Raw genomic sequence first — 11,667 nt, forward strand, 5'->3', positions numbered from 1 at the left:
GTGATAGTCCGATGGTCCTTCCATAGTAGCTTGTATACTAAATGCAATGCCTTCACAAAGCAGTCTGCACATGGCACTCAAGCAAGAAAAGGTTATCATTCAAGTTCAAGAGCTACCTATGCATTATGATGGACATGTGGCATTTGAGTTACCATCTTTTGATCTATTTGTGCACGAACTTATGACAATTGCAACATGTGAATTTACCATGGCACAAATAGAGTTTTGGAATATGCTCAGCAAGATGGTTCAGAAGCAAGGATATGACTGTGTATCAATGTGTGTGTGAACGCATTAAAGGAAGATTATGGCTCTTTTGTTTGACACTATTTTAATGTGTGTGAACACATTAAAGGAAGAGTATGGCTCTTTTTTTTTAGACTATTTGAGATGCAACATAGCTACTTTGCTACGCTATACTCTATAGAGTAACTATTGATATCTTAATCTAACCTTTTTCATTGCTTACGCTCACTCGGTTTCTTGTTCGCTCGGAAGTACTCGCTCGAAGATTGGGATTCCTCGGGCCGAGGAAGGTGTTGATGAAGATACTCAAGAAGCATTTATTGCTTTTGATCTATACCTTCATGTAGAGGTTTGAAGGTGAGATTGAGTGATTAACCTCACCTTCACACCTAGATGAAGAAGAAGGACCAAATAAGGTGTTGATGAAAATACTCCAGAAGCAGTTGTGTTGCAGATCTACAGCTTTCCATAGAGGTGTGAAGGTGAGACTGTGTTATCAATGGAGAAGGGAGGTGTTGATAAACATACCTTAGAAGTATCCAATGTTGTAGATCTACACCTTTCTTTAGAGGTGTGAAGGTAAGGCTGAGTGATCAATGGAAAAGGGAGGTTTCAAACCTCTGTTGCAAGAGGTATTTGGAGGCAAAAGTGGGCTTGAAGAAGAAGATGTAGGTTTCATAGCTAAAGGGGAGAGAGAGTAGATGTAGCAACCTTAGAGAGAGTAAAGAGGGGAGAGAGAATGTCAACACCTTTTTTGAAAGACCCCTTTTTATGGAGGGAGGGAGGGGGAGTCAATAGCCTCTAGAGAGAGAAAGAGTGGGTTTTTATCCCAACATTATGGAAAAAGGTTCAAATTTTCTTATTTCCTCATTTTATTAATAAAGAAAAAACCCCTCCACCTCTAAGCCTATAAGTTTGACCACTCAGTTTTAGAGCCTGCCACACCCACCATTTCAGTCCACATGGCATTTCCCCATTTTCCCATTCCTTAATCTCATTTTTAATCCCATGGCAAATAAAGAGGCCCTTCTATACCCCATTCCCTTCCTAATGTGTGTTATGGTTTGTTGCATGAGTTTTGTATAGGCAAAGTGATGTGATAAGGTGTTGTCTATTATATGGGGCTGAGCTTGATGCATTGGTTTGAGGCTACATACTTTCATTTGTGTGTTATGCATGCACCCACAAATGGCAAAAATTTGTTTTGCACATATATACGGTATTCGGACATTTGGTTGATCAAAGTAACAAGGGATTTTTTTGCATCAATTTTAAATTGATGGAATGATTTCATATAGTGTATGGAACCTCATGGATGAATTTGGGCGTCTTATTGTATGTGTATACTGCTTTCCACCCTTCTAGGTCAAAACTCGCTCCATGTGCTAGGGGGTGAGGTGTGATCATAATGCGGATTGGATCATGGAATGGTTTTGATGGTTTATGGTGGACGTGTAAGGGTAGAGACCCTGTATAACCTGACTTCTTGGAAAAGATAGTTTGTGCATATGGAAGATACTATTGTGATTGAACTCGTGTGTTATGTTTATCATGGCAGTATCGCTACAAGACTAGGATCACCTACACCGCTTAGCCTTATACCAAAGGGTCGATAACCTAGGGCTTTGCTGGATTAGAGGTGTTGCCTAGGTCTTCTTTGTTGTTAGACTTATCTATACAATTAGTACATTGGGGGTTGAACGTCCTGCACAACTAAAGCCGCATTAGAGATCTTTCTTGGATTTTCCTAAACAATCGATGTTGGGCATGGAAGAGGTGTGGCACCTAAATTGGTATGGTTGATGTTGATTCCGTACCATCTACTGGTGTTTGGGATCCTTTTAGAGCTCAAGTTTATGAAGGGAGAAAAAGTGACCTCAACCTATGTCTAGCTCAAGTATGTTGGAGGTGTTTTGGATTTCTCCCTATGTCTATAGCAAAGCGGAAGTGGATGGGTAGACCCATTGATCCCTACATAGGTCTGGTGCTTTGCTAGTCATTTATATTTTTTTGATTTTATTTCTCATTGCCTATCTCATTCAGATGGGGCATTTATAGATTCTTTTTTCATTCTCCTAAGTCTCTGCATACTCTATTTTATCTTCCACTCCTCTCTCTATATATATTTTTGCAATGTAGTGCACCCATATATTCACCCTCCACCTTGTTACTTTTTTGGTACGCTTTCACTCATACCACCCATTGAGAGCTAGCACTAGTTGCTGGGTGCCTATGGATGCACCCCGGATCATGGCTTAAAATCCATGCTAGGTTGGGCGCTGAGAATTCCTCCCCTATGCAAATGCTTTCACAACTCCGATGTATATTGAAATTGTATAAAAGTATAAATTGTGTATTTCTGCATAGACCCGTGGGGAGGGGTATCTCTCACCTAGTATCCGAGCCTAATGTTATGGGCATATCCTAAAGTCTGATACTAGTTGGTTTAGTTATGCATCATACATGCATTCATGCGTGCTGTTTGAGAAAAAATATTGTATTCATGATATATTTATGAGTGATATTAATTGGTGATACCTATTTAAAGTATCTTCTTAAGTGTATTTATGTGATATTGAATTCATCTCAACTCAATACAAGTGAACTGATTGGAGTGTCATACAAGTCTATTTAGGATTTATTAAAAAGTTTGTTTTATAGTTAATAATGGCTCTTGAGGTGGAGTCTTACCGTAGCCCGAGCAAGGAGCAACCCAAAACCCGAGAAAATTTCTAAATGATTAGGAACCAATTTGTGCTATCTGTTGCACTCTATGTTGTGATGGGTGATATGTTTTTTGCATTCTTGTTAGTAGGCCAATGCAATGATCAATGAGCTCAAAACTGATGCCTCAATGTTTGAAGACATCAAAGTGCAAATCAACAACGCTTATGCACTTAGAAAGTTCTCAAACAAAAAAAAGAAAAGAAAAATTACATTGCTTATCTAAATGAGATATTTCTACAATTTGTATTACGTGGAGTATTAAGAAAAAAATAAAAATTTGCATGCCAAGAAAAAGTGAGTCAACTTGTCTTCATTTCAAATGCCAAAACCGTGTTATGTGCATCAGCTTCCATGGTTAAGATGCTTCAAAGAAGAGGTTTTTAAGGCCTTTGAAAGTTTTTAAAATCAATACCAAGGACTATATATTCTTAAGAGAGCTTAGGAAGTAAGAGAGCTACAAAAAACTCCATAAAGCACTTAAATTATCCCTTAAGAAGCTTTCTATATCACAATGTGCCGACAAGTGGCGCTACAAGCAACTCCCCAAAGTGATTAAATTAGTCCCTTTTCAGCTCACTATAGCACCATTTGATGACACATTGTGCTACAAGTAGCTCCATAAAGCATTTAAATTAGCCCTTACGAATCTTTATACATCATTATGTGTCGACACGTGTGTAGCTACAAATAGCTCCACAAAGCGCTTAAATTAGCCTCTTTGAAGCTTCCTTTAGCACCATCTATCGACACATGGTGCTATAAATATCTCCACAAAGCACTTAAATTAGCTGCTTTGAATCTTCCTTTAGCACTACGTGTCGACACGTAGTGCTACAAGCAACTCTCTAAACAGCTGAAAGCCCCTTTGAAACTTCCTTTAGCACCATGTGCCGACACGTGGTTCTACAGACAACTCCACAAAGCACTTAAATTAGCCTATTTGAAGCTTTTGATAGTACCACGTACCGACATGTGGTGCTACAAGCACCTCTATATAGAGCTTAGATTAGCCTCTTTGAAACTTCCTTTGACACACTGTGCCGACACGTGGTGCAATAGGTAGTTACTAGCTCCACAAACACTTAAATTATCCTCTTTGAAGCTTCCTTTAGCACCACGTGTCGACACATGGTGCTATAGGCAGCTCCACAAAGAGCTTAAATTAGCCTCTTTGAAACTTTCTTTAGCACCACGTGTCGACACGTGGTGCTACAGGAAACTCCACAAAGCGCTTAAATTAGCCTCTTTGAAGCTTCTTATTGCAACACGTGCTGACACGTGGTGCTACAAACAACTCTACAAATGGATGAAAGCCCCTTTGAAACTTCCTTTAGAACCATGTGCCAACATGTGGTGCTACAAGCAGCTCCAAAAATTGCTTGAATTAGCCTCTTTGAAGCTTCCTTTAGCACCAAGTGTTGACACATGGTCCTACAAGCAACTCCACAAAGCACGTAAATTATCCTCTTTGAGAAGATTTGTATAGCACCACATTTCAAAGTGTGTTGCTGCAAGCACCTTACAAAGCGCTTAAATTGTCCTTATGAAGCTTCCAATAGCACCACATGCCGACACGTGGTGCTACAAGAAACTTTGTAAATGGATGAAAGCCCCTTTTAATATTCCTATGGCACTGTGTGCCAGCACGTAGTGCTATAGGCAGCTCCACAAAGCACTTAAATTAGCCTCTTTGAAACTTTCTTTAGCACACTTGTGACACATGGTGCTATAGACAACTCCAGAAAGCGCATAAGAAATTAGCCTCTTTGAAGCTTTCTATAGCACCACGTGCTGACACATGGTGCTACAAGAAGCTCCACATAGCGTTTAAATTAGCCTTTTTGAAGCTGCCTATGGCACCACGCGCTGACACATGGTGCTATAGGCAGCTCCATAAAACGCTTAAATTAATTATTATGAAGCTTCAAATAGCTCCACGTGCCGACAGGTGGCTCTGCAAAAAACTGTGCAAATGGATTAAAGCGCCTTTGAAGATCCCTATAGCACCACATATCGACATGTAGTGCTATAGGTAGCTCGACGAAGCGCTTAAATTAGTCTCTTTGAAACTTCCTTTAGCACCACATGTTGACATGTGGTGCTACAAGCAGCTCTAAAAAGTGCTTAAATTAGCCTTTTTGAAGCTTCCTATAGCATCACATGTCGACACATGGTGATATAGGTAGCTCCATAAAGCACTTAAATTATCCCTTATGAAGCTTCCAATATCACCATGTGGAATATTTTGTCTCCTTTGCAAAGTGCTATCAGTGCCCATTTCCACCTTAATGTCCTCTAATAGCCACCACCTCTATCTTGGCGTTAGAGTGTAAGAGCTAAATAAAAACACATATGTGTATGATTATTGAATTAAGTAGAAGTCTCTTGATTAGTTTGCGATCTTTAAATCGTATATTGCTAATTTTTGCTAGGTTTAGTAATTGCTCAAAAAAACTCGCTCGAGATTTAGGATTCCTCCTTGAGGTGACTTTTGATCACCTTAGAAAAGGCTCATAGATTTTGACGATAGTATAACTGAATTTTGACACCTCGTAACTAGATATTATCTTTTGATTAGGTATAAATGACTATCCATTCCTTAGAAAATTATGGTTAAAATTTTTTACCTCTCGCACACCCTTTTGACTTATAGTGCAGGAAGATTAATATAATATATTGTTAAACATTTAATATAGGATTTTGGATTCGACACGATGCAGTACTCAGTCATTCCTAATAGAGGTAATGGAGTGGCTACTAATGTCAATGTCCCAATCGTACCTCAACCGACTATCATTGATCGTGACATTGATGCCATGCTTTAAAAGCCACAACTTGGAACCTTTAGCGGAGAAGACAAAGATGCATGCAAGGTTCTTGAGGATTGGATTGAGTGTATGGATGATTATTTTGATGTAGCTCATTCATCCATCAAGAACAATGCTATCATTGCAAAATTCAAATTAGAAAAGACAGCCAAGCACTGATGGAGAGATCATTGTACTAAGAACAATGTCGATCCTAATGCAGTAACTTGGGATTATTTGAAGACTCAACTATAGAAGAATTTTCACAACCAGGTATATCATTTGGACTGTATGAATGAGTTTCTTGATTGTACTCAGGGAACCAGAGAATTAAAATTATACTATCAATATTTCTTAATCCTTGTCAATTATGCTCCAGAGAGGATGACTCAAGAGGTCAAAGTGACACGATTCGTGTTAGGCCTACATAATTCTTTGAAGACTGGACTTTAGAGCTTGTTCCTTACAAATTTGGCAGATGTTCTTGATGCAGGAAAACCCATTGAGCTCGAAATATCAAATGGGAGTAAAAGACTTCGAGTAGAGGAGAAGTCTAGATCTTCACATTCTTAGACTCGAGAGGCCATCTTACATAGGAGGCCAATAAGAGATCGCCTTTGCTTCAATTGATTTGAGCCTAACCACGTGTCATGGGATTGTTCGTTTAATGATCTAGACAGTTATAAACTTCCAAGAAAAAATGATGCTGGAAGTACAGATACTAACAAGAGCCTCTAAAATTCATAGTTTAGACTTAATACGACACAACTAAACTTGTATCAAGACCAAAGACCACCACAAAAACAAGGGAATTTCAAACCTGAGAATCCAATCTTTACAAGAAATGGACCACCCAACAACAATAGACCACCTCGTTTAGGAGGAAATCAATAATCTCAAGAAGAAACTCAAGCCAATAGAACTCAAAATGCTCAAGGTAGAGAAATTCCATCAACTTGTTGTGTCCATACAATCACTGCGGATTAAGGAGAAAATAAAGAACTTTTGGTGCCTTTTGGGCTTGCTAATGCTCTAACATTATTTCATACTATCGTGATTGAAATTCCTCTAGGACAAGATCATAACTGAACATCTTATAGAATAGTCAATTTAACGTATATATATGAAGTATTTTAGACTTAATTATTCAATTTTTATGTCAAGGTGAGGACACCTCAAATTTTTGAAGTGTGGGAGGATATACAATTATCAATTTTTTGGGTCTCTTTTAAAAATAAAAAAATAGAATACAACATCTGCTTCGTTAAATTTTGGTTTGAAATGCTTTTTTGGTAGTGTTGTAAAGCTTTAAAGTGAAAAGCAAGGTCATTTTCATATTCAGGTAGGTAAATCGAATGTCTGATTCAGTTCTTAAAAAAATGTTTTTTTAGTCTTTTCATGCTTTTTGTGCTTTTTGGTGCTTTTTTGGAAAAAGCAGGGTCAGATCCCTTAATCTATGAGACCCAAGAAAGCTATAGTTTAATTTTGTAAAAATCTGGTTTTCAAACACTTTCATGTTATTTTTTACTTTTCGTGATTTTTTGTGTTTTTAGTGAAAAACAAGTCCGCTTGCTTATTCCAGTGAATGAGGAAAACTCATGATTCAATTTTAGAAAAATTTTCTTATTTTTCTTTTTACACTATTTTAAAATTTTCATTCTTTTCAACATATTTAAAAAGCAATGTGCTTCTTAGGATGATTTAGATATAAAAATATCTTTTTCAGTCACTGTCGAGTATAAAATCAATCATCCAAAAAAGAAATAGAATTAAATAAGATTTTTAAAGAATTTTTTTCATAAAAAAGTGACATCGTATATACATCGGGGTAGTAGGAAAAAATCATAATTATGTTGGGACATCATGATGCAGCATAATTCAGTCATGGTCTCATTAGTTGTTGGAATACTGTCAAATTGATCAATTTTTACTGCAAAAATTGAAGAAAAATAGGGGATGTGGCCATCAAAAGTTATGCCATGTTTTTAGAAAAGAGTGGAGTCTTTTTCGAGAAAGCAAGAGCTATTCTAGGTTGAGAGGGGACGTCCAGGTTGCCTTGAGGATCACTCTAGACTAGCTGAGAGCTCATAAAAGTAGCCTCTAGTGTTAAGTATTTAGTGCCGAAAGTTGCGACTACTACCGCACAAAAATATCTACTTATTATACGGAGTGGTGTAAGCTCTCCATCACCATCTCTATAAGATCTTATCTCTTGTTTGCGGAAAGAACAAGAAGAAGACTCTCTCTCAACTTGCTTACTATCTTCTCGTGTACGTTCTCCAACGACTTTGTGTCATAAGCCTCTTCATATCTCTAGTGTAAGTGGGCTCTGAAATCTGATGTGATGACTGCTCCTTTGACTCTCCCCTAGCTGGTGTAAAGAAATTTGTGATTCATCTATGAGATTGTCTCTCCCATGGTGTCCTCAGCAAGCTCTCCCTAAATCTACGTAGCTCTAGCAAAAACAATCTGAGTATCTTTGATCCTCAAATCTCATGACTCTAGAAAATAGTTCGAAACCCTCTTTGAACAGACAGTGAAAGCGGCCGCATATCTCATAGTATGCCGGGTAATGACATGTGTAGTGCAACTCTGTCTTTGGCTCTAAGTGACATAGGTGACATATCCTAGCCCTTGCTGGTACCCCTCGAAATCGGCCTGTCTCAATCTGGAGCTGATGTGAGTGCGTATCCATGTATGCAGGCCTAGTCACAAAACCATCCTCTGCGAGTTGGAGAAGATGCTCTTTGTAGAAGGCCATCTTCGTGCCCAACTCGTGTGTCAGTTGTATCCATGTGTTCCTGGTATCTAGCTGAATCAGATCCTGGTATATGAGTGTGGTGATCTCTGTCCATGTGAGACAGGGAGGGTGCATACAGGGAGTATTGAAACGGAGGCGATCTATCCATGCTGAAGCCATGTGACTAAAACCATGTTTTCATATGTCCATACCAACATGTTGTATCGCCTTGTAGCGCTAGTTGTCGAGATGACTTGAGGGCAAGCCGAGCATATCTATCCCTGGGAGGTCCCATAAACTATGTATGAAGGATACCAATCTAGTTAATGGCTCAACCACAACGGGGGGAGCGGCTAGCTCGGCTCAGATAATCTCATGCGGCACTGAGACCTTAGCCCAAATCATCCAAGCGATCCATATATCTCCATCCATCTGTGTTGCTAGATCTCCCATGATGGTCTATTGAGGGTCCCCATACCTGAACTCCATAGAGCATAGATGAAGTCACTAGTGTCAAAAAGCTAGAGTTTTGTTCGCGGTTCCTGGAACTGGACCTCCAAACACATCCTCTCCAATCCTCACAAAGTTGCATATGCTCTCATCAGTCTGGTTTCTGATGCTCTCCTCATTGAAAACACTAGTCCACCGAAAACTACCTCAAGATAAGTATATGCAACTGTGTACTCTACAGTCTCCTGGCCATACGTAAATGTGGGTGTTGACCTCTTGACCCACTATGGTGTGGTGTTGATCACCATAACCTTGGTTTTCCCAAGGGTGACAGACAATCCATTGTCACTAGCAAATGTATGCAAAGCATCTAAATGACGTTGCATCCCCTCTAGAGAGTCAGAAATCAACACAATATCATCAGCATACACTACAAGAGGTTGTATGCACTTGTGAGGCTGTTAGCGACGCAAATACATTGGATTTTTATACTCCCCAGTGTCGCTAAGAGTGTCGATACGGGAACGTCGCTATGAGCGTCGCTATCATCATCGCAATATGCATCGCTATATTCGTCGCTATATAGCAACGCCTATAGCGACAAGCATAGCAACGTTTACAGGCCATCTATAGCGACGTTTATAGCGACGCTACAGAACCTTATATAGCAACGGTCATAGCAACGCCCGGGAGAAAAAAAAAATTGGTGGCAGGGCACACCCATCAACCATATTGAATGTTTCATTAATTGATTCACTTTTGAAAGAAAATGCAAGCTTAGATATAGGCCCAAAGTAGTCACCCACAAGACAATATAACCATTAACTCCATCATCCATAGTATTGTTTGTAGAATAAAGATACAAAACTGACAAAAGTAAATTGATGAAAGTAAATCAATGACAATTGTACACATCATAGGCAAAATCACTTGATTGTTAAACTTTGCAAATGTAATAGTTACAACACCATTGTCATTATTGGAAAAATATACATGGTTTTTAAAAAGACGTATAAATGTCGTCTCATGATACATATGCTATGAAAGAAAGAAACTAATGCTATCTAGCTACGGCTAAACTGACGTCTTCTAATCAGACGTCTCATCACGTCCGAGCGGCGTATCTGTCGGATTCTGCAAAAAAAACAATAAGATAGCTTTTTGTAAGTATAAACATATAGCGACGTTTATAAACCACTACAACAAATAGAAAAGAGTAAACCCTAATACCAACCATGCCGCCGCAAGAACTCAGAATGTTCATCAAGGCGTTTAAGCCCTTCCTGCCTGCGTACTCATGCTCGTACGGTGTGGGGTCACGTCCTGTCATCGACCACTGTCAAAACATACAACGAATCCATTATGTTAGAATTTAAAAACCCCTAAACCCTAAACTATCAAACCTAAAGAGCAATAGGAAAACACTTACAAAATCGGCCTCAAATGATGCCCACCCGCCGCTCCCCAAGTGATGCGATCTCCCTGCCTCTATTCGCGCTCTGGCTACCTTCTTTTGTTGCTTCCACTTCTCGGCATTCTTGCGCGCTGCTTTCTTCACATTCTTCCAATCTTCTTTAGCCAACCAATCTGGTTTGTTCCACGCATGCTTAATTTCTTTTTGCGCTTTGGAACGCTTGTGCTTGCAGTATTGGCGCATTCGAACCTTCATCAGGTCTTCATTGAAGCACTCATCCCGTGTTGGAATGGGAAACTCATCATGAAGCATGTTGATGACTCTGTCTTTTAAATCACTTGGCACTTCACTCCAGGTGTTAAATATATAGTGTCTAAACACCTGAGAGCAAAGATCGTGCATGCGCAAGATCACCTTCTTACCTTCATCATCCAAGAAGATGACACCGCTGAAGTCAACGGAGTAAGGCAAGCCCTCTTGCCAATGACGCGTGAACCTGGGTGTCCCATCAGGGGTCTCTAGCGATGTGTCGATGGGGGTACGAACTTCAGGTGTCTCCATTGGAGTTTGGGCCCCAAAGCGAGGAGTGTCAACTAGAGTGACTCCTAGAGGAGTAGCTAGTGGTGTGTAGCCGCTAGGAACGGCCGTCAGTCGTGCAAAATATGGTGTTGATGCCGATGTCGTGGCTGGTGTTGGGGCGGGCAAAGGAGAGGGTAAAGAGCCTCATTGAACACGAGGCGGTGTCAAGGCATCGACGATGGCATCCCCACAACAACAACCACCACCACCACTAGAGCGTCATCGAGACGAGAAGAGTGTGAAGATCATCTCGTCAACACCGAAGCTTCAGAGCGCGCTGAATGCTCCGCAACAGAGAGGGATGCGACCGGAGTAGGAATGCGCAATGGTGCACCAGAGCGATGACGCTCCACGTACCACTCTCTCTGTTGGGGTGACAAAGAAGAAAGAAAATCCTCATCATCCATAACTGCTTTAAACACACGAACATTTAAACTTAATATTGAATGAATGGAGAAGAAAACATGGACAAGTAGAGAGAGAGAGAGAGAGAGAGAGAGAGAGGACTCATAAAGGTGGAGGGATTCCTGTGTAAACAATGACGCATCTAGACAAAATGGACAAAAAGCCACGTGAATACAATATACATTATAAAACAGAGCTAGATTGTTCAAATACAATATTTATGGCTTTAAGTGGTCTCTCTCTTATCCTTGCAAAGCTTAGCATAACTTCCTATATCTATATAGAGCTCTCCATTTAAA

General features: G+C 39.8%; 1 protein-coding gene across 1 annotated transcript; it reads right to left on the reverse strand.

Annotated features, from left to right (window-relative positions):
* Window positions 1–10,059: 10,059 nt before the first annotated feature.
* LOC147462183 (uncharacterized) lies at window positions 10,060–10,639 on the reverse strand. The gene is made up of 3 exons (XM_086502899.1): window positions 10,400–10,639; window positions 10,205–10,306; window positions 10,060–10,104 (listed from the first exon to the last, which is right to left on the reverse strand). The coding sequence occupies exons 1-3, from the start codon at window positions 10,637–10,639 to the stop codon at window positions 10,060–10,062; spliced, it is 387 nt and encodes a 128-aa protein (XP_086359025.1).
* Between the last annotated feature and the right edge of the window lie 1,028 nt (window positions 10,640–11,667).

The sequence above is a fragment of the Adiantum capillus-veneris genome, chromosome 3 (genome assembly GCF_014529385.1).
Source record: "Adiantum capillus-veneris isolate H3 chromosome 3, ASM1452938v2, whole genome shotgun sequence".
Taxonomy (NCBI): Eukaryota; Viridiplantae; Streptophyta; class Polypodiopsida; order Polypodiales; family Pteridaceae; genus Adiantum; species Adiantum capillus-veneris.